Raw genomic sequence first — 24771 nt, forward strand, 5'->3', positions numbered from 1 at the left:
TGTTTTAATGATGATCACAAAAAGACAGAGAAAATTGGTGAGTGGCTGGAAGTACACAGTCTTAGTAGAAGGAATAAACAGTAGCGATCTGGTTCGGCAGCACCGATAAAAAGTTCATGACACTCGTCAACAGAGTGGATCAAACAGTCATCACTGAAGAAACCGGAAGCATCAGATAGTGCAACGAGGAATCAACCGAGCCACTCACCACCAGCGAGAATCAGCGGGATGATCCTGATAAAAGAGAAAGCACAGTGAGCATACAACGAACTGACAAGGTGAGACAGGAACGCTGAACATTTTTTGTCATAAAAATGCGCTACACCTGTAGCGCGCTGATTATCAGCCGAGCGGCGTTAGGCAATAGTTCCGGTAACAATGATCATGTGACCGTTCAGCTGATGACATGAAAACAAACACCCACTGACAGGCACGTGACTACCACTCAAACACAGAGAGAAAAGCACACATACTTAGAAACACATACCATATTAATGAACTGTCACACAACGCAGACACTTCAAATAAAGAGCAGATAGATCCACAACCGTGACATAACCCTCTCCCCTAGGGACGCCTCCTGGCGTCCCCAGATGAGCCTACCTGCTGATTGTAATCATCAATAAGAGAGTGGTCCAATATGTCCCCGGCCGGAACCCAACTTCTCTCCTCCGGACCGTAACCTTCCCAGTCCACCATGTACTGAAATCCTCGTCCTCTCCGTCTAGAGTCCAGAATGCGCTTAACCGAATCAGTCTCCCCATCTACGAGACGCGGTGGAGGGGGAACTGGTGTTTGTGGATTAATTGCCGTATGAAAAACAGGCTTTATTTTGGATACATGAAACACGGGATGAATTATCCTGTACGCTGGAGGTAATTTGAGGCTGATTACCACAGGATTAATGATTTTAGTGACAATAAAAGGGCCGATAAATTTAGATGCTAACTTACTACAGACGGTGCGGAGCGGAATGTTTTTAGTAGAAAGCCACACTTTTTGACCGACAACGTAAACGGGAGGCTTAGACCGGTGGCGATTGGCTTTAGCCTTGGTGCGCGTCCCCACTTGGAGGAGGGTCTGTCTGGCCCTATTCCAAGTGCGGCGGCAGCTCTGGACAAAGGCGTGAACAGAGGGAACCGCAACTTCGGATTCCAGACTGGGAAAAACTGGTGGCTGGTAACCTAGACTACACTGAAACGGAGAAAGGCCCGTGGCAGACACTGGTTACGAATTATGTGCGTACTCCACCCACGAAAGTTGTTGGCTCCAAGAGGATGGATTCTGCGAGACCAAACATCGCAATGTGCGCTCAAGATCCTGATTGGCTCTCTCGGTCTGGCCGTTACTCTGGGGATGAAAACTAGAAGAAAGACTAACAGTGGCCCCCAATAAACGGCAGAATTCTCTCCAAAATTTAGAGACAAACTGAGGCCCCCTGTCAGAGACCACATCCGTCGGGAGACCATGAATGAGAAAAACATGATCAATGATAGCAACTGCTGTCTCTCTGGCTGATGATAATTTGGGCAGAGAGATAAAATGAGCAGCCTTCGAGAACCTGTCCACCACGGTCAAAACTACCATGTTACCGTTAGAGGATGGAAGACCCGTAACAAAATCTAGCGAAATGTGTGACCAGGGTCTCGAAGGCACTGACAGTGGTTGGAGAAGTCTAGCAGGTGGGCGATTGGAAGACTTGGAAACCGCACAGAGCAAGCCAAAACAAAATCATGCACATCATGAGCCATAGTTGGCCACCAAAATTGTTGTTTGATAACAAATAATGTGCGACTCACCCCTGGGTAACAAGCTACCTTGGAGGAATGACCCCACTGGACGACGTCGGACCGTAATCCCTCTGGCAGGAACAAACGACTCGGTGGACATCCGATCGGGGGCGTTACCCCATCCAGGGCTGCACAGTCCCTCGACTCGATCTCCCAAGAAATGTTTGCTACGACTATGTTCTGAGGGAGCACAGGATCAGGAAATGACTTGCGATCCGAAGGATCGAAAAGACGTGATAACGCATCAGGTTTGATGTTTTTGGAACCTGGTCTGTACGAGATGGTAAAATTAAACCGTCCGAAAAATAATGCCCACCGAGCCTGCCTGGAATTCAATCTTTTAGCGGATCTAATATATTCAAGATTTTTATGATCAGTCCAGACGATAAAAGGCACCCCCAAGCCATCTAACCAGTAACGCCACTACTCAAGCTTGACGGCCAACAACTCTCGATTACCAATGTCGTAATTTCTTTCTGCAGGAGAAAATCGATGAGAAAAATACGCGCAAGGATGGACCTTGCCATCCGAGGCGGAGCGCTGGGACAGGATGGCTCCGATCCCAACCTCTGAAGCATCGACCTCCACGACAAACTGCCGGGAAGGATCAGGGGCAATGAGGACCGGGGCTGAAACGAAGCAGCCTTTTAATTTGGAAAAGGCAGCTTCGACTGCACTGGACCACCTAAATGGCGTTTTGGAGGAGGTCAAGGAAGTCAGAGGTGCGGCGAGCTGGCTGAAATTGCGAATAAAACGCCGGTAAAAATTGGCAAAACCCAGTTACCTCTGCAGGGCCTTACGGGAATCTGAGGTTGGCCAATCTACCACAGCCTGAATCTTCTCTGGATCCATGCGCATCCCCTCGACTGACACGATATGTCCCAAGAACTGAACTGACTGTGCATGAAAAACGCATTTCTCCGCCTTGACATAAAGCCTATTCTCTAACAGCCTCTGCAACACTCGTCTGACATGTTGAATGTGCTCCTGGAGAGAGTGGGAAAAAATCAGAATGTCATCCAGGTAGACATAAACTGATCTATCATATCTCTCAACATGTCATTGACGAGTGCCTGGAAAACAGCCGGAGCATTGGAAAGGCAGAAGGGCAGAAAGCAGTACTCAAAATGCCCTCTAGGGGTATTAAAGGCTGTTTTCCACTCATCCCCGGGTCTTATGCGAACCAAATGATAAGCATTGCGAAGATCTAATTTTGTGAAAAAGATCGCCCCTTGTAGGCGCTCAAAGGCTGAAGACATCAGTGGCAAAGGATAATTATTCTTAACCTTGATGCTGTTTAGCCCTCGATAGTCTATGCACGGACGAAGGGAACCATCCTTCTTTTTCACAAAAAAAAATCCCGCCCCCGCCGGTGAAGAAGACGGGCAGATGATCTTGGCTGCTAGAGAATCAGAAATATATTTCTCCATGGCCTCCCTCTCTGGAACAGACAGCGAATATAACTTGCCTTTAGGCAATAAGTCTATAGCACAGTCATAGTGACGGTGAGGAGGTAGAGAAGCAGCCCGGGACTGTCTCTTCAGGTCATGGTACTCACGGGGCATGTTTGACAGATCCACCCGCTCTTTCTAACACACAGAACAAGAAACAGTGGAACACACAGACAATAAACAAGACTTATGACAGCTCTCGCTCCAAGAAAAAACTGTGTTCTGGCCCCAGTTAATATGTGGCTTATGTAACACCAACCACAGATGTCCCAGGATAACAGGATTCTTAACAGTCTTAGTGAGAAAGAAGGAAATAGTTTCAGTATGGTTTCCTTAAGTGATAAGTCTAATAGGGGCCGTGATATGCGTGATAGTTGGAAGAGGTGGTCCGCTAAGTGCGTGAACAGCTATGGGTGAAGAAAGAGGAAAACAAGGAATCTTTAACTTATTACCTAGATCAGAATCAATAAAACTCCCTTCAGCTCCTGAATCGATGAGCGCATCACAGGAATGAAAGTTCGAGTTAAACCCCAATATAATGGGTAGAAAAGTGGAATTCGAAGTGTCTTTCCCAGACAATATTTCGCCCACCAAAAAACTCCTACCAGCAGATGGTTTGTTCTTGACCGGACATACGGCTGCATAATGACCACCAACCCCACAGTACATGCACAATCCCCCTGTGCAACGGCGACGTCTCTCCTGATGAGAGGTGAAATCTTCCCACCTGCTTGGGCTTGGGTTCCGGATCAGGGGTTGTAGCCTCTGGAAAGCAGGTCTGAGGACAAAACCCCTTGTGAGCGCCTCTGCGCTGCAGAGGGTTGTCCACCCTTATGGCCAGACTGATGAGACTGATGAGACATGTTTTCTTTGATGAGAAAGAACATGTCCCACTGGGCTTCACTGTTCCAGCCACACTCAGCCGCCAGGGTGCGGAAATCGATGGAGTAATCTGCCACACTGTGATCCTCCTGACGAAGCTCCGCGAGACGTCTGGATGCTTCCCTCCCCGAAGCAGCCTGATCAAACACTGTCTTGAGCTTCTTTGAAAAAGACTTAAAAGACAGACAGCAGGGAAGCTTCTTCTCCCACGCCGTGGTTCCCCATAACGCCGCCTTGCCAGTCAATAGATTGATTAAAAACGCCACCTTGCTCTCTTCGGTGAGAAAAGATGATGGTTGAAGATATATGTAAAAAGAACATTTGGCAATAAATGCTTTACATAAATGGGGTTCACCTGCATAAGGCTGTGGTGGAGGTAGTCGTGGTTCGGTGGTTCGGGGAGTTTCGTTGACCAACGGGCTGGCTGGTGGGTCGACGGAGAGAGCTGGTAAGGAGGATCCGGCGCTGAGACCCGAGCTGAGTCAGTGGACCTGTGTAGTCAGCTCCGAAACTTGATTGACCAGTGCTTGGATGGCTTGGCTGGTCGTTTTCAACTGTTGGTCTTGATGATCCATCCTGGCGACACTGCGTGAAACCACATCTTGGATTTTCTGCGGCACTTGCTGGGTCCATGTTGGCCAGTTCGTTCTGTGACGCTCAATAATCAGGATGTGGAACCCAATTGCAAGTAAACAGTGTTTTAATGATGATCACAAAAAGACAGAGAAAATTGGTGAGTGGCTGGAAGTACACAGTCTTAGTAGAAGGAATAAACAGTAGCGATCTGGTTCGGCAGCGCCGATAAAAAGTTCATGACACTTGTCAACAGAGTGGATCAAACAGTCATCATCAAAGAAACCGGAAGCATTAGAGAGTGCAACGAGGAATCAACCGAGCCAGTCACCACCAGCAAGAATCAGCGAGAGGATCCTGATAAAAAACAAAGCACCGTGAGCATACAACGAACAGACAAGGTGAGACAGGAACGCTGAACATTTAGGAATGGCAAATAGGAATGGGCAAAAAAATCCCAAAGACAGGTGTGCCAAGTTTGTGGCATCATATTCAAAAAGACTTGATGCTGTAATTGCTGCCAAAGGTGCATCAACAAAGTATTGAGCAAACGCTGTGAATAACTAAGTGTTGTCTTTGACTGCACAGCAACTTACCAAAACTTCTCACTGAATAGTCAACCAATGCAGGGACTCAACTTGACCAACACTCTCATAGGTGTACTGAACCACAGGGACCAGTTGCTATCATGGCAGACATTGAATCACTGTTTCACCAATTGTATATATATATTCATTTGATTTCTTTTTGGCTTAGTCCCTTTATTAATCTGGAGTCACCACAGCGGAATGAACCGCCAACTTATCCAGCACATTTTTACGCAGTGGATGCCCTTCCAGCCGCAACCCATCTCTGGGAAACACTCACCTGTACCGCATGTCTTTGGACTGTGGGTGAAACCAGAGCACCCGGAGGAAACCCACGCGAACGTAGGGAGAACATGCAAACTCCACACAGAAACGCGACCTTCTTGCTGTGAGGCGACAGCACTGCCTACTGCCCCACGGCGAACATGCAAATATGCAAACATGCAAACTCCACACAGAAACGCGTCACCCTATATATATATATATATATATATATATATATATATATATATATATATATATATATATATATATATATAAATCAAAAGTAACAAATTAACTAAATACTTGAGTAATTTTTTAATTTTTACTCTTACTCAAGTAACTTTCAAAATTACTTTTACTTTTACTTGAGTAACATTTTCAGCAAGTACTTGTACTCTTACTTGAGTACAGATTTTGGATACTCTACCCACCTCTGAGTAGGCTAGTATCCACAACAAAACTATCTAACAGTCTGTAAACTTTTACCTATACTACACTTGTGATATTACACTAGGTAAAAAACTGTTTGGTTTTACAACATGTTATTTGAAGACTTTCACATTTTATTTTTCAATGTAGAATTTGAAGCACCACAATCAGCTTTTCCTCACAGCCTACTTTGTCAGAAAACGTTTCGACACAAGCAATGGTCCCTGCAGTTGTGTCACGGTGTTACCCGCATTTATTATTTTAAAATAACAATAGCTAATTGTTGCGTTATAGCTGTAATTTTTTTGTATCATTTTATAAATATCCCATTGTAATAGTCCCATTGTAATTTTACTCTCAATTTTCTGTTATAAGAAATTTATACGTTATAAAAGACAACTTTACTTCTGAACTGAAATATTTGCACTAAGCCTAAACAGACATTCCAAAAGCGGCCTGTGCCCATAATGCCCATTGGTTAATCTGGGCCCTGCTTATGAATTGTATTATCGTACGCATATTCGTACATCTCTAATAAAGTATAAAAAAAGAAGTATTGCACTGTCATCTGAAAGACTTTTTCCCACAGTATTAGTTTTTAAATATGTCTCATACCACATTTTCCATTTTTTGTTGCTGCTTTGTATGCATATTTCTCTCTCTTCTTTCCTGTCTGTCTGGCTCCTATTCAGACACACTGTAAGTCCAGTCTGCGCTGCTCTGCAGTTGCTCCGCCTTGTTAACATTAGCTTGACATCTAGCTAATGTTCCCTGTGGTGTCTTCATTTTGATCTATGACCACCACAACAGTACAGCCTTTCTAATTCAATGAGGGTTATTTCAATGGTGCTCAGCCCTGACAGATTTTGGAGCCCTCCCATAGCTGGACATACTGTCTTTGTGTGCAATTCTAAAGACCTTTAAATGTACTAGAAAGACTCACTACCAGATGAGAAGTAATTTCTGTAGTGAGCTCCATATTCAAAAGACATTAAACAATTGTCAAGCTTCAGTGTAAAGCTTACCATGTTTGCTCAATTGCATCATTTCGCAGATGCAATGAGAATGGCTATGGAACAGTATCCTACCTGCTAATTGCAAATGAGCGTGGAGAAAAGCACTGTTCATTCATAATGGGTAAATCCAGAGTTGCGTCACTGAAGCAGATAACAATCCCTATAATGGAGTTGACTGCAGCAGTTGTTGCAGTAAAAATGGACACAATGTTAAAACAAGAGCTTCAGCTGCAGCTTGAAGACTCATTGTTTTGGACTGATAGCCTCACAGTACTGCAGTGCATTGAGAATAAAGCATCACACTTTAAAACATTTGTTGCCAATAAGGTTTCCTTTATTAGAGGAGCTTCTGAGCTTTTTCTTGCAAACGCAAGAGTGAATGGCCTGTGCGACCAAATCAGGCAGGTGAAGTTAAAGTTGAATTGAAAAAATCAGCTGTGGTAAACTCAAATTGATACAGTTCAAATTGATACAGACACTGCCAAAAAAAAAAAAAAAAATTTTTAGGTCAAAGACATTGAAAATGCAGAATTAAGTCTAATCCGCTACAGCCAGAGACAGACATTTTCTGATAAGTTCAAGTCACTGCAAAGAAGTCACCACGTTAACAAAGGTATTGTTCTGCATAAACTGGACCCAGTAGTCCAAGATGGTTTACTATGAGTAGGCGGTCGTTTAAATCGATCTGCAATGCCAGAAACTGCCAAACATCCAGCAATCCTTGATATGATCTCTGGCATCACATGACTTGGTTGATTCTAAAGGATATACATCACAACACATGCCATAGTGGCAGAAATCAGATTCTTTCAAACCTCCGAAGTAAATTTTGCCATAGAAGAGCTGATGTCTAAATGCACAGTATGTAGATGTAGAAGGTTACATGCAAGAGCAGTCCATATTGAAGATGGCAACAGCTTTGATACTTCATTGTGCATCAATGTCATATAACGTTTCATCTGCAGAAGAGGACAGGTATCTATGATTTATTTAGATAATTCACCTGTACCGCAACATGCAAATTCCACACAGAAATGCCAACTGACCCAGCCGAGGCTCGAACCAGCGACCTTCTTGCTGTGAGACCTTGCTTCTTGTCTATGCCTGATGCAAAACAATTATATTTTTCAAATGCTTAAATGGAGCCATAAATAGTTCTCATTCCTTAAAACAGTCCTTTTGGGAAGTCCACAGTTTATATTTACATTCTTTAAGCAAACTCTTACTCCTTTTTTGCTTCTTGCAATAAGCAAAGTTTCATTACTGGTCTATCCAATTGACAAGTCAAGTTGTGTATGAACACAAGCACGATAAACAATACCAGAAGCATCGGGTATGGTCTTTAGAATTCTACCCACAATCCAAGAATTTCTGGGGGAGAATGATCAACAATGAGAACAATGTCTCCAGGTACCAAATTTTGCTTCAGTTCTGCCACTTTTGTTGTTCATGCAGTAGTGACAGGTATTCCTTAGTCCATCTAGACCAGAAGAGGTCTGCCATATATTGAACCTGTCTCCATCTTCTACATGAATAACAGTCTTTTACAAACACTCCTGGATGCATGAATGGCTGTCTTCTCATAATCAAAACATGATTTGGAGTCAAAGGCTCCAAGTCGCTTGGGTCATCCAATGAATTAGTTATGGTATTGTTTGGGGTTATTTTGAGACCGGTGCTAAATTGATACTTTTAAAATGGTACCAGTTCCAAAACAGTGCCTGAACTGGTATTTTTTAGCCACAAAATTATTTGACAAAAAACAAAAAAAAAAAAAAAAAAATATATATATATATATATATATATATATATATATATATATATATATATATATATATATATATATATATATATATATATATACATTTTAATCATGAACAATATAAATATATATTTATAATAAGTTTAAAGTAAACATCAATTCATATTTTATACATTTGAATTGCATTGATATATTTCTTTTAATGTAATATGATTTAGGTGTTTATGAGCTGCTTTTTGAATGTTACATTCATGATTCCTAGTTACATGTTATAGCACATAGATCCATTAAAGTCATTGCGTCACCAGCCTATGAATGTTTCCTCCGCAGTTTGTGTTTGTGGTAATTTAAGATCAATAAAAATCACTGTTTACGTGGTAGACTATAATCATATTAAAATCAGAGTATATGTGTCCATGTAAGCGTACTTACTGAAAGTGCCACAAGCTGTCAAAGACAGGCCATTCCTCACCTTTATGTTGATTCCATGAGCCCTCAAATTTCATAAGTTTGTTTTCCCCCTTACGCACAACTTTTATAAAGCATCTGCTGCATGTAGGAATGTGTCGGTTCATTCCACTGTGGTGACCCCAGATTAATAAAGGTACTAAGCCAAAAAGAAAATGAATGAATGAATGTTAGAGCCATAAAGAGCACTAAGAGATTTGTAATATTTTTCTATTATATTCTATTATTTGTATTGAGATATATAGTTATTGCTAGTTGATACAGCATTTGATTTGTATATTTTGTGATATTACATTATGTACATGACGTTTAATATGTTTAATAATGCCTTATGTCATATGTTTGCATAAGCAATGAGGAAAAAAGATTAGAAAGAAAGGAAAGAAAGGGCTTGATGGTAGATAGCCTTTTTACCATTCTCATTCATTCATTTTCTTGTCGGCTTAAACCAGAGCACCCGTAGGGAAACCCACATGAACGCAAGGAAAACATGCAAACTCCACACAGAAAGGCCAACTGAGCCTAGAATCGAACCAGCGACCTTCTTGCTGTGAGGCAACAGCACTACCTACTGCGCCACCGCTTCACCTTCTTACCATTCTTTTAAAACATATTTATATTAAAACTTGGAAAAGTGTAAATAATTCTTCCGTTTGTTTTTTGATTTTTGTTTTATCCTGTATCTAGTTAGGACTTGAACCAGTGACCCTCTTACTGTGAGGCGACAGTGCTAATCACTAAGCCACCGTGCCGCTATATATACTGCTCAATAAAGAACACTTGGGGCCCTTTCAAACACCCAGCGCAAGACTTGACGCAATTGTTATTTGCTAGTTTCAGTTTGGCGCAAGAGTCATTTTGAAGTTTAGCAGCATGCTGTTCTAAAAAAGGAGGCGTGTCAAGGCTCATTGCTATTTTGAGAAACTACAATATACTGTTTAATAGACTAGCTTAGAGGAGGTCTAAAGTCCAGTGCAGAGCGCGTTAGTTGTGTGCCTCGCTTAAACATTGCTTTATACACACAGGATGTACAGGATGTGCAATACGAAAATATATTTACAAATGATAAAGAATTAAAGGATTAAAATATTTAAAAAGTTATATTTTCTAGCCTACATAAATATAAAAGCCACTGCCTCCATGCCTTCTTCATCTCAGGGACCGTTTCAGTTTATTCATGACAAATTGCTTTCGTATAATGTTATTATTATTAGCTGTATTATTTATTATATGCATATTTATATATATATATATATATATTTTTTTATTAAAAACAAGCTCAAATTTGGCCACCTGTCAGGTTTTAGACCATATTTTTAGATTAGATTAGATTCAACTTTATTGTCATTACACATGTACAAGTACAATGCAACGAAATGAATATATGTGCAGGTTGCTATTAATAATCAGTGTGCAGATAAATAAACATTATTACAAGTGTATATGTTACAATATATGAATATATGTACAGAGATAGATAAACATGATTACAAGTGTATATGTAACAATATATGAATATATGTACAGGTTGCTATTAATAATCAGTAGTATGCAGATAAATAAGCATGATTACAAGTGTATGTTTATAGTGGGTGTGTACATAATTACAAATGTCCATATGCAGTGGTTATGTACAGTTCAATAAGTAAACAGTTCAATGTGGTGCAGTGAATGTGCAAATTTTTAAATGTGCAAATGTTAAACAGTGCAGTTATTGTGAGGAGTTTAAGTTAGAGGAGAGTGGGGGGTGTATTGGGGGGCAAAAGAGTCAGTGGGGGGCAGAGTTCAGGAGGGAGACAGCTCTGGGGAAATAGCTGTTCCTCAGTCTGCTGGTTTTTATCCGGGGGAGCCTGAAGCGCCTGCCGGAGGGCAGGACAGAAAACAGTCTGTGAGCGGGGTGAAAGGTGTCCTTCAGAATACTGCGTGCTCGGCGCAAACAGTGTTTCTTCTGGATGTCCTCTATGGCTGGCAGTGTGATCCCTGTGATGTGTTGGGCAGTTTTCACCACCCGCTGCAGGGCCTTACGCTCAGCAACAGAGCAGCTTCCATACCAGACTGTGACACAGTTTGTCAGGATGCTCTCTATTGTGCAGCCTTAGAAGTTTACCAAGACGGCTGATGAAAGCTGGTTCTTCAGTTGCCTTAAGAAGAATAGGCGCTGGTGAGCCTTCCTGATCAGGCTGGAGGTGTTGGTGGTCCAGGAAAGGTTCTTTGAGATGTGGGTCCCCAGGAACTTAAAGGATGAGACAGGCTCAACGGCCATCCCATTGATGTGGATGGGATCATGTGAGCCTGTTCGTCCCTTTCTGAAGTCCACAATGAGCTCCTTGGTCTTGTTGGTGTTAAGGAGCAGATTATTGTCCGTGCACCAAGTGGCCATTTGCTGTATCTCCTCCCTGTAGGCCGTCTCATCATTGTTGCTGATTAGACCAATCACTGTGGTGTCATCTGCAAATTTGATGATGGTGTTAGATCTGTTAACAGGCCTACAGTCAACGGTAAAAAGGGAGTAGAGGAAGGGGCTCAGCACACAGCCCTGTGGTACACCAGTGTTGAGTGTGACGGTGGTGGAGCAGATGTGACCTGATCTAACATTCTGAGGTCTGTTAGTCATAAAGTCCATAATCCAGTTGCAGAGTGATGTGTCGATATCCAGGTCTCTGAGTTTGATCAGTAACTTGGAGGGTATGACAGTGTTGAATGCTGAGCTGAAGTCTACAAACAGCATTCATGCATAAGTGTTTTTATTGTCCAGGTGTGTAAGTACAGAGTGCAGTGCTATAGAGACTGCATCATCTGTGCTCCTGTTGCCACGGTAGGCAAACTGATGTGGGTCCAGTGTGGATGGCAGAGAGTCTTTTGAATGTGCCAGGACCAATCGCTCGAAACACTTCATGATGATGGGTGTGAGTGCTACAGGGTGGTAGTCATTCAGGCATGTTGGGCTGGAGTGTTTGGGCATTGGCACAATAGAGGTGGTTTTAAAGCATGTTGGCACAGCTGCTAGGTTGAGCGACAGGTTGAAAATGTCTTTGAATACCCCAGCGAGCTGTTCTGCACATGCTTTGAGGAAATGCCCAGGAATACCATCTGGTCCAGCAGCTTTACGCACATTGATACGAGTGCCGTGTGTACTTCTGAGGAGGTGAGTGTGATAGGTGAGTGGTCGGTGGAGGAAGTGATCCTGGTGTAGGGTTCTTTATTGTCTCTATCAAAGCGGGCATAAAAGTCATTTAGCTCGTTCAGGAAGGAGACGTCAGTGGGTGTGGACTGGCTGGGTTTGTAGTTGGTGATGGCCTGGATGCCCTGCCACATGCGCCGAGGATCAGAGTTGGAAAAGTGCTCCTCTAGCTTAAGCTTGTAGCAGTGCTTGGCCTTTTTGATGCCCCTCTTCAGATTAGCCCTGGAAGTGCTGTAGGCCTGTGCATCCCCTGATCTGAAGGCAGTGTTGCGTGCCTTCAGCAGGAGGCGCACCTCCTTGTTCATCCATGGCTTCTGATTCGGGTATGTGGTGATTTGTTTCTGGGTTGTAACACTGTCTATGTTGGTGTTGATATATTCCAGAACAGAGGAAGTGTAACTGTCAATGTCTGTGTGAGAGCCATGTGTGGCCTGGGAAGCAAACATACCCCAGTCTGTGTGTTGAAACCTGTCCTGGAGTGTGGAGTCTGCCCCCGCTGGCCACACTTTGATGGTCCTCACTGATGGCTTCACATGGTCGATGAGGGGTGAGTATTTGGGGGTAAGGAACAAAGAAAGGTGATCTGACTGACCCAGGTGGGGGAGGGGGGTCACAGCATAGGCTTCAGCTATGTTTGTGTAAACATGGTCCAATGTTTTGTTTCCCCTTGTGTGGCAGAGAATGTTTTGATGGAATTTAGGGAGCACTGTCTTTAAGTTTGAGTGATTAAAATCCCCCGCAACAATAAAAGCAGCCTCCAGGTGAGCAGTCTGTTGTTTGCTGATGGCTGCATGAAGTTCGTTCATAGCCAGCTTTGCATCAGCGTCGGGAGGAATATAAGCAGCAGATATTATGGTGGATGGGAACTCCCATGGTAGATAAAAAGGTCTACATTTAACCATTAGGAATTCCAGGTTAGCAAAGCAATGTCTCCCAACGACGACAGAGTTTGTGCACCAAGCTTTGTTAATATGAATTCATAATCCTCCGCCTCTGGTCTTACCGGAGTCATCCGCCGTTCTGTCCGCTCGGAATGTGTGGTGCTCCGTTAGCGATACAGCGTTGTCCGGTATCCCGTTGTTTAGCCATGTTTCTGTAAAAATCATGACGTTACAGTTTTAATAATCTTTTGCTGTGGTTGATGCGCAGTCGAATCTCATCCATTTTGTTCACCAGTGACCGTACATTGGCGATAAAGATGCTGGGTAAAGAGAGCCGGTGTGGTGTTAGCTTTAGCTTAGCTCTTAGCCCGCCGCGCTTCCCCCGTCTTTGTTTACGTTCTCTGCGCGGTCTGCGAGCACTTCCGCCCAGCCGGGCAGGGCGCCCATTCCGGGGTGTTCTGGCGATCTCATGGATGAGGCGAAGAATGCTAATATAACTGTCCGGAATGCACAAACCAATATCCAAAAGCTTCTGTCGGGTGTACGATGTAAAGGCACCACTGTTCTGCACGAACAGACCCGAAATGAGCAGGAATAGTACTGCAAAAATGCAGAAACTGGAGAGACCCTGAGCCTCGCGTTGTACACGCGCGCCATCTTGGATCGAGGCCATATGGGGCATAGCATGTGTGTTTGGAAATATATTTGGAAAATTTGAGCACACTTCAATATTGTTGTTCATTTATTCGTTTGATGGAAATTACAACTGAATATAGAAATAGTTTTGAAACAAATCTTTGCACTTAACAAACTAAATGAATTATGTAATTATGTAGGCTAATGGATGTCTTAAAAACGTTCAAGTAGGATATAAACTAAGCCACCATATATAGTGGCTCACTGCATTACCTCTTTGAAAGTGTCACCTGCATTTTTGGCCTATCCTAAGTTATGTGGTTGTCCTGCCCACAGACACACAAGCATACACACACAAACACACACACAAACACACACACACACACACACACACACACACACACAGACACCCACAAATCATCATTAGTTATCTGCCAACTCATACACACCAGAGCAGTTTAACAGAGACTAATTCAGATAAAAAGCACTTCAGTGAGCTCGACTGGAAATATTATATGATACCACATTTTATTGTAAGTAACATTATTGGCGTTGTAACACTGGAAACAGTATTTTTTCCAATTATTTTTTACTAAAAAAAAGTGATTCTGTTCATAATGCAGTTTTTTTATAATGTCATTATTCTCATCACATGGGCGAGGCAGTGGGTAGTGTAGGTAGTGCTGTCGCCTAACAGCAAGAAGGTTGCTGGGTCGCTGGTTCGAACCTCGGCTCAGTTGGCGTTTCTGTGTGGAGTTTGCATGTTCTCCCTGCTTTCGCGTGGGTTTCCTCCGGGTGCTCCGGTTTCCCCCACAGTCCAAAGACATGCGGTACAGGTGAATTGTTTAGGCTAAATTGTCCGTAGTGTGTGTGTGTGAATGTGTGTGTGTGGATGTTTCCCAGAGATGGGTTGCGGCTGGAAGGGCATCCGCTGTGTAAAAGACATGCTGGATAAGTTGGTGGTTCATTTCGCTGTGGCAACCCCGGATTAATAAAGGGACTAAGCTGACAAGAAAATGAATAAATTGATTCTCATCACTGGCATGATATGACTGACACATCTGTATTACATATCAAAAAGTTTCATTAGCAACACAACAGTGAGAACTGAAATTGTTTCCTTGCTGACTAGACCAGATTGACCAAAAGTGTAATGTTTAAGCAAACAGAACCATTCTGCCTAATAATGGAAAAGTTGAAATGTGATTGGCTCATTAGATATTTGCCCTAACAAGTTTTGAAACGGGTATACTAGTAAAATGTTGAGTGAGTGTACTTCTTTGTGGATCAATAAAGGGAGAAAATGTGTCTTCTTAAAACTTGCCTATTTAAACAATGTTGTTTTGTCTTAGGTGCAGGCCGTAGCTTTCAGTTTGAATGACAGTTGTCTTGTATCGTGTGGCATGGACGGGGCAGTGTATGAGTGGAATACTCTCAGTGGTACACGAGAGTCAGAAAGCATCTTGAAAACCTGCAGCTACACAGGGGTGGCCATTTCCCCTGATGCAAAGACATTCTTCGCTGTTGGGACAGACTGCTCTCTGAAAGAAATCCACGACTCTCAGGTAAGTGTATGAATGTGGTTTTAAAAGTTTATTCTGCTACATAATTTCCAAATGACCAATTCATGCTACACAGATAAAGCCATCAAAGTCTGTTTGTTGGATCAATGTTTTACCCCTTTTATGGATATGATTGTTGTGATATGATTTTGCAACAAACGTCAAACACTTTAATTTAATTTGACCAAGAACCCAATAGGCTTTAATTAAATGCCTTTCATTCCTAAAAATAATAATTTAAATATTTTTTTAATTATTATGCAAGACAGTTGTTAGGGCTGTGTGAACCTGAACATAAGTTTAAACACCATTCTAAATACTGTGCAGTGTGCACAGATCTTAATACATACACAATACATTACTTCACACTTTATTTTAATAGAGCTTCATATGATGTGAACTGTGGTAAAGCTGCTTTACTCATAGCAAAGTTAAGCGTATTTTGTCAGCAGTTTTAGTACCTGGACAAATTTAACTATCTGGAATAAGGTAGGGAAGGACAAATTATTATTATTTTTTTGTTTGTTTGGTTACAAAATCTCTATCAGTGTGTTCATGACTGCTGGCTGTTGATGAGAGACTGTGTGCTTTAATTCATGGTTATATTCAATCAGGCCTTTATTTGTCACATACACTTCCATATAGTGAAATTGGACACCCCCGATCATACACAAACATCACAATTTTCAGGGGGAGATAGGTCACAAGAGGTAGCATTTAGAAAAAGGAAGTAAGATACATTTTAGGAGAGGAAGGAGAAAAAAAAACTGCCTCTCACCTTGGTCTTGAATTAGTGCAGTGTGGTATCACAGAAAAAAAAGCCCCAGCAGTCAAGCACATACACACACACAGACATACAGACATAGACTTAACATCGCAACAGGGGATGGGAACGGGATGTGGATATAGTCCGATGAGGGTAGGCAGCCATCTGGTCTTGCAGCTAATGAGCGCTGGTCACAGACCCACCTACCCCCTCCAGTGGGTGAAAGCACACAGAGGCATGTGTGGGGCTACGTGGTGATTGTCTATCTGTAGCTGTGTGTGTGTGTGTGTGTGTAAGCCTGTAGAGTCCAACAGGTGTCCTTAATAGGGAGCAGGAGTTTCAGAGTGTCTCCTTATCTTGCTATCTGTGAGAAGCTGTTTTTATCCAGCCGAGGTCATCTGGCAGGAAAAAAACAGGGAAGCCGAAAGAGAAGAAAAGTATTTCAACTTTAGGTCAATAGCTGCCAATTTCACAGATATTTAATGCCCGTCACCGGTCGCCAGATCTGGCCAAATCTTGCTGCAAAGCCGCTAGTTTCATGTTAGTTATGCTAGTTTTATGTTTTCCAATTTGTGATCAAATATTGCATTCTGGTTATTAGTGAGCCTGCCTATCAACATTTCAATCAAGCCGGCCGGCTTGGTGGGGTTTTGAGCAGCACTGACCGTTTTCATCAATCGTCGATACCCCAGGGCCCCGCATAAGCCCATCAGCAGAAACCCTTTTATTAAAGTTCCAAATAGGTAGATATCCTCAGTATACTTCAGAAACAGAGCAGTCAGGCACACGACGCGCCACTTCTCCCACCCGTCCATCACATATCCAGCTGCAAATGTCCCCGCAGGACAAGTGGGCTCTCCCGAGCCCAAACTTCTTGTCGAGAAGATGGTGTCAATCGCGTTTAGAGACCAGTTGACCAAATCCATAATTCCTTATTCATTTGGATAACAGGGCACAGAGAGCCTCAGAGATAGAATAAGACAAAGACAAGAGGAGCTAGCCAGGAGAGATATGGGATAGAAAAGTAAAAAGTGTGACTGCCTTCGCCAAAAGAGCCAAAGAAACATTGAGAAACATGTGATATTTTTATATTTATGCTGTGTTCTGATGGTTAGGTTACAGTTTCACTGTATACTTGTTTAATTTGATGTATGTATGTATGGCTTTTTATTAAAGAACTACCAAAAGTGGGGGCATCATCAGTGCAGTTACTTGCACTTTATGAGAGAAAATAGCATAAAATAGCATAACTCACTTTTGTAGCGAGTAGCTCAAAGTGAATTGAAGATTAGTTTAAAGAGGACTTCAAAAAAATTGACTCTTTAAATCTGAACAAATGAATCATCCAGCGATCAAATCTATCTTCAAGGCATTAGATTCACAAGTATGCACAGGCACTTTTCTTTATACAAAATGAAACTTTATTGATTTTATTAACAAACTATTACCTTACACAAACACACACAAATACAGGTTGTAGAGCAGAGTAAAGGAAGAAAAAATAGGAGTTCGAGAGAGTGTAATGATGTAAAAACCAAAGATGTTGTAAGACCAAACCACGCGTATCAAAAATAATCAATTTAACCCTTCTATGTTTTCCTTAGGGTTATATATTAGTTACACCAGTTCAGTAAAGTCTGGCAGTGCTACTTGCATTCCTTTTGTGATCTGAAGAACTCCCTCTGTTAAACTGGTTTCCCATGTCGGTTCGCTGGGGCTCGATCCTTTTCCTGTGAGACTTGGAGATGGGGAGGGGGAGTGTAGTCTGTAGTAGAAGGAACTATCTCTGGGCTCTTCCTTGGGGTCTCACCCCATGTCTCTCCTTGGGGGGCCATCTTGATTGCCAGTTTTTATAAGGATGTGTGGTAACCCCCCTAAGAGCTGAGTTGACCAATGAGAAAGTTACCTTCCCAAGGGAAGTTTTATGGTCTTTTGTTGGGAAGCTTAATGATTTGCATATACATCTGGATAATTGCTGATGAAGAAATGTTTAAAGTTTCTGGGGTCACAAAACTGTGTGAAGTTGAGTTAATAAAGCATTTATTAACATATTAGTTAACTATTAGTATATGCCTGAATAATAAGATATATAAATGTTGATTTCAGTTGTTTATTAACCATTTACTAACTCATTTTGAATTATCCTAAAAACCCTCAACTACTCTTAAATACAACTAGTTTGTAAGTAATGCGATACTTAATTTAGAAATGAAAAATAAATCATTAACTAAGTATGAAAATACAATTATTAAGCACATTATATAGGTGTTTATAAGCCAAGAATACAGCATTTGTAGCTGCAGTTATAAACTGCTTACTAACGTTTATTAATGTAGAGTTAATGCTTAACAAATAATGAATTCACTAGATGCTAATTCTTAGTAAATGATTCATAGTGTGTAGTTATTATAAAGTGTTACCGAGGACGGTATACAGAGCATCAAAATATTTGTGTACTGATCACTAAATATGACATTTGACATTCCATTCCTCTGTTGAGTAAAATTTAGTTCAGTTTAGTTTTCAGTTATTCATGACTGGTTCTTAACAATCTTTAAATAAAAACAAATTATTTTTGTTGTGCCAATCGTGATATTGTAATAGTAAATCAGTCTTTTTCTAATTAAAGAAAGATAGGATATAAAATGAAAGGTGGAGTTAAAACAAACAGTGTGTCACGGTTGAGGTTAAGGAGATGCTGGTATTTAATAATTATATAATAAAACAAAGGGGGAACAAAAACATCCCAAAGGGGAAACACATTACCAAAAGCAACTAAACAAACTGGGTTGGCAGGAAAGAGTAGGGCTGGACAGCACTGGAAATGACAAAAAAAAAAAAAAAAAAAAAGATACTGGAAAGACTACAAATGGTACAGGACAGCAGACATAAGCAAAGCATAAGGAGAAGTAATTGGCAAACAATTAAGTGAACATAATAAACCTAAAGGGGAAATGGAGCATAGATTTCACTTTAATGAAAATATATTAAGTAAACTCATATATATATATATATATATATATATATATATATATATATATATATATATATATATATATATATATATATATATATATATATATATATATACATATATATTAGGGATGTGCGGAGCAGCCGGTATTTGTATCTGTATTTGTATTTGTTGAGGGGGAAAAAGTATTTGTATTTGTATTCGAGTAAAATTCAAAATGGCTCAAAAATATATATTTTTTCTATTACACTTCTAATTTACGTTATAGTGAAAGTATTGTTTAATTATAACCATTATATAAATTATAGACATGCAATATTGGTTGTTGTTTTTTAACATGTGACAAGAAATGTCATTGAAAAGAAAATAACATAGAAGCCATTATCTCATCCATGGTTAAACCAACAACTAATAAAATACCATTGTGAATATTATGAACCCCACCACCACCATTCTTGTTGAAGGACACTGAATAGACAGAATAAAAACTAATAATACTTTAAAAAACTGTTCTTCTTCTGAAAGAACTTCTTTCCAATGGACAGAATTCCAAAAACTAATATTAACTAAATAAATCTAAATAAAACCCTGACTGGGAGATCTGGCAGAACAAAAGTATTCTGTATAATACTAAAAGATACAGCCCTGCTATTGTCATCTGCCTGCCACAAAACAGACACAAAGTTTGTTTGTTTGTTTGTTTTTTTATGTTTGAAACTGACTTGCTGGGGCAGAATGTGGCTGTGTTGATGGTTTGGTGCTTGTGGAGGATTTAGCAGAACATAGCTGTGCTGATTGAGGGGATGGATGCTTGTGGGGGTTCACAGACAGTATCAGGAGAGGATGCTTTTAGTTAATGTGATAATACATTACATAGAGGGTTGTGTGGTGGCACAGTGAGTAGCACTGTCGCCTCACAGCAAGAAGGTTGCTGGTTCGAGCCTCGACTGGGTTCTCCCCATGTTGGCGTGGGTTTCCTCCGGGTGCTCCAGTTTCCCCCACAGTCCAAACACATGCAATACAGGTGAATTGGGTAAGCTAAATTGTCCCTATTGTATGTGTGTGAAAGAGAGTGTATGGATGTTTCCCAGTGCTGGGTAGCAGCTGGAAGGGCAGCCACTGCGTAAAACATATGCTGGATAAATTGGTGGTTCATTCCACTGTTGCAACCTCAGATTGATAAAGGGACTTAGCCGAAAAGAAATGAATGAACGATTATGCATAGAAGATGTTGACAGATGTTTAATATCTCTGCCTCTGCTGATTTCACTTTTGCACACATTATACAGTATCAGTTTGTTTTATCTGCAGCTCCACTGACTGTAAAATTCTTCCACAAAGAACATTAAGTTTTTTTGGGGTTTTTTTTGACTGGTGGAGGACCAAGAAATGGCTCAGCAGCAGTCTCACTCTTTTTCAGGGTGCCCAAATGTATTTGAGGAGTTTCAAGTTAATAAAAAAGTGACGGGAAGCTATGCTAAGGTTAACTAGCCTATAGCATATATCTTGCTGTCTGCAAAAGACAGTAATGTAGACGAACCATATAACTCCCATAAGTGCATACTATTCGACACAACTGCACAAGCATCGTTTTAACCTTTATTAACGAACGTTAACGTTACTCTGTCAACAGTCTATTGTCTAAATTAACGTGCTAACAGAGCTAACGTTGCGTAAACGGAGAGCATCCGATTGCAAACTTCAAAAATGCAGCGTAATGGAATATCCAGATCAAACTCCGCTTCAACTCCGCTACAAGTTCATAAACTGCATCTGGAACCCAATTAAGGTACAAAAATCTATTTAACAAAAATAGTGATGCAGTGAAGTATTTTTTTCGCTCAGCGGAGCCTTCTCTGTTTGTTGCTGTGGAGAAGCTTGTGCCTGACACCTTTTAACCTCCGCCCCGCCCTCCGACTTCTGACTGAGCGTCTCTCTCTCTCTCTCTCTCTCTCTCTCTCTCTCTCTCTCACTCACTCACTCACTCACTCGGGCATGCACTGTGGTCTCATGAGGAAACGCTGCTTTTTGATATGTTTTTCTTGCTCCCGAATACAAATAATTTTTCAAGTATTTGTTCGAAATAAGTATTCGTAAAAACACGCTATTCGTGCCTTTCCGAATACCGTATCTGGGTTCGGCTCCACCCTTAATATATATATATATATATATTCTATTTTCTTTTTTTCCCTTTTAATTACCGCACTTTGGTCTACTCTCTGTAAACCAACCTGACTGCCTGTGTGGGTTTCAACAGTAGTAGTAACAGACTGAGCACAGACTGGACAGTCTAATTTAACATATTGCAGGAAATTGTGGACAAGCATTGCAGAGCTGCCGCAAGTACAACAAATACAAGCATTTAAGTTGTGTCTTAAGTTGTCTATTTTTCTTTTGTTAATACCTATCCTTTGATTCGCTTTGGTCTACTCTCTCACACTGCTCCAGCACTGCCTTAGGAAGGATTTACATTCAGACTAATGCAACAATTAAGGTACATGACTTCACACTTTACTAGTCAGGTCTTTGTGGATTGCCAAGACATGTTTCTTTTTCAAGTCGATCAATTCTATCTTTCAACATGTATATAGTATGTAAAAACCTGCCATGTGAAAAACCGTGCCGATCTTAATTTAGTTTGAACACAAATAGAGGTGAGGGCTGTAGTAGTGAAAAGTGAAAGTACCCACCCCCACAGGCAGTTAGGCAGCATAATACAGAGAGTACACCAAAGCACATCAAATGACAGTTAAAAGGGAAAAAAGAGAAATATAATAAATATATAATTTAAATTAGACACACATATGATGCTTGTATTTGCAGCAGCTCCATGTCCACAACTTCACGCATTGGGTTAAATTAGACTTTCCAATCTCTGTGTTCGGTCCATTACTTCCACTGTATCTGTTCTGCTAAGAAAATGGAACCATATTCATATCCATAGCCATATAAATTTCCCTTTAAGTGGAAATCAATTTACAAAATAATGTAAACTTGACTAAATGCTTAATTTCCCCTTTAATAATGGGTTAACAATGAGGGTGGGATTAATGAGAGGACTCTTTAATTGCATGTTAACATGTAACACAACACTAAAGCCTGTGGCGTATGTAGACATGAACAACATGCTAAACACAAAACCAACACAAACAGAATACAAGACACAAGCACATGACAAATAAAAACACTTACCTTGTGCTCTCCTGCTAATCCCTCTGCACAACAGGTACGGGGCTTATTTTCCATATAGTGGGTGCCGTGGTTAGTAAGCTCTGCACCGTGGCTGACTATGCTCTCATAAGAACCAAGTTGGCCCTCTGAGAAGACGATGACCACAAAGGGGTCCCGGAACACCACCTTTGACTTACCCTAGTAGATATGCGCCACGTTGACAAAGCTCTCTTTGACTGTGCCGAGCTCCCTTGCAGGAAGATGACACTCCCGTGGGGAGAGCTTCTCTTATTGGGATAGAGCTGAACTCTGTCTTCATTACAGTGCACCTTAAAGAGCGCACCATGCTGGTGCTATCCTGTCTGATTCAGTTCCTCACTGAAGTTTTTTCATAGTCTCTTGGGCTATATGACATTTGCAGCAGCTATTAAATCACTTTGATTGTTCAAATGAGACCACTTCAGCTGGCTTCACAAGTGGGTCCCCAGATGGGCTGCCTTCAGTACCTTCTGTACATGGATGGACTTTGCTTCTATGAGCTTATGGTGCCCTTAGAACAACTGTCCAGTCATGCTGTCACTCAACAGATGCTTCCAGTATGGGCTGGGGGCTGTGTATTTAAGCATGCCGCTGCAGGTTTGTAAATCAACCTCATGGGCATATTAATTGCTCAGAGCTGTTGGTCGGTGCTGGAATGGAAGCAGGTCCTAGTTAGGTTGGACAGCATGGATGGGGTAGCTTTACGGGCAGTATGATGTCCTGCTGCATCTTTCAGCTTGCTTGCCATCTTGCTCAACGGTGCCAGGCAATGCACTTTCAAAACAGCTCAATCTCCTGGGAGAATGAAGACTTCACTTCAGCATGGTCCAGCTGATATGGGCATGCTTCTGAGAATCCCAGGTCATCCTGTTGCTCCTCATGAGTCAACTTATCACCAGTTTCTTTTTTCCCTGCTCTGCACAGATGTGCTTGCTCTCAGCTAGCTCCAGGGCTTACGCATTATGCATTTTTCCCCATTGAGCCTGCTAGCACAGACCCTAGTTTAAGGTCAGGGAGGAAGAGGAGCAAGTCTTGCTTGTTGTGCCTCTTTGGCCCAACTGGACCTAAGTGTCGCAACTCGGACTTCTAGTGACGGCACCTCCTTGACAAATTTCCCTTAGGAAACACTTCCTTTCTGAGAAAAAGGGCACCATCTGGCACCCACACTAGTTTCTGGAACCTCCATGGGGGTTTCTAGACAGAGAGCTTCTAGGGACGTTGGAAGGTTGAACTTTTGGTGATGTGTACTCACACTGTGCTTTACAAACTTTTCACTAAATGTGTGATGGACCCAGCTGCTGTGGCATTTTGTGTCTTAGACACATGTTGAAGTTTCCAAAATGGAACCTGAAATGGAACCATTGGCCCATTTTCTTACTCTTCAGAGTGATTGGTCATCTGGGGCCTCATGTACGAAGACTTGCGTGGAAATCATACTAAAACATTGCATACGCACAAAGCTGTGAATGTGCGTACGCAGAAAAAAATTCAGATGTATGAAACACTGCATACGCTGAATCTCACGCATATTCTTTTGTACATCTGAATGAACGTGAACTGAGCGCAACATGCACGTGCACAAAACCCTTCCTGCCTCCTCCCCCGTATGAATATGCAAATGACTCTACTTTGGCAAAATCCAACGAAAAAGCAATGGCAAAAGCAAGCAAGAAGAGAAACTTTGAACAGAACGTGAATTGTAGGTGCTACTTTCGGAGGTAGACCAGAGAAAAGCGGTGTTGTTTGCAAGTTTGTTCTACGGAATTAACAACAAAAGAAAAAAAATTGAGTGGGAGAGTTTAGCTGATGCGTTTAACACAGTTGGGTCTGAACATCGCACTGAGTGAATTAAAGAAGAAATAGTGAGATTTATAGTTGTAAAATGTAAGACTCATGTCAACATATTTTGACACGTTCGAGCATGAACTTGGTTCGAATCCAGCGTCTTTTAAACTCTTTCTTCTTTTTTCCCCTGCTACATATCATATTTTGCCAACTATTTATCACGAGAAAGAAAAGTAGGAATCATTAATAAGTTTGTGCATCATATTTTATTTGCACATTTATTGAATGGAAATGTTTCCAATTCACGCATTCAAATTCATCTTTAGATAGTGTCTTTATAGAAATATGCGTGCAGTAGATTGCTCAGATTACTTGGGAAAACAGGCGACTGCTGCAAATTGCGCTTTAATGTTTGGCTGGTCAACTGTATGGTATGGAAACCTTATATACCTGCTAGATGAACCCGTCTCATACAGCTGCCATTGCAAGGCTCAGACACTTTGTAGAGAGCAATTTAACACAACTGCCTCTAAAAGTCGCCAATGGAAATAAAA

The 24771-nt window shown here is 41.4% G+C and overlaps 2 protein-coding genes across 14 annotated transcripts in view; one reads left to right on the forward strand and one right to left on the reverse strand.

The window, feature by feature from the left end:
* The window catches only part of LOC147846232 (uncharacterized), an 849179-nt gene extending 840430 nt beyond the window's left edge, over window positions 1-8749 (reverse strand). The window contains exon 1 of the mRNA XM_087240543.1: window positions 6390-8749. The gene's annotated coding sequence lies outside the window, so the exon portion shown is untranslated. The remainder of the gene's footprint in view (window positions 1-6389) is intronic.
* cfap57 (cilia and flagella associated protein 57) overlaps window positions 1-24771 on the forward strand; it is a 311646-nt gene that overhangs the window by 57103 nt on the left and 229772 nt on the right. For all 13 annotated transcript variants that reach the window (XR_015477379.1, XR_015477380.1, NM_001442688.1 and 10 more), the window contains 1 exon segment: window positions 15273-15485. Coding sequence is in view for 11 of the 13 variants with exons in the window: in NM_001442688.1 (NP_001429617.1) it covers window positions 15273-15485 (213 nt within the window). In the remaining 2 variants the exon portion in view is untranslated.

This window comes from Danio rerio, chromosome 2 (genome assembly GCF_052040795.2).
Source record: "Danio rerio strain M-AB ecotype USA chromosome 2, GRCz13ab, whole genome shotgun sequence".
NCBI lineage: Eukaryota > Metazoa > Chordata > Actinopteri > Cypriniformes > Danionidae > Danio > Danio rerio.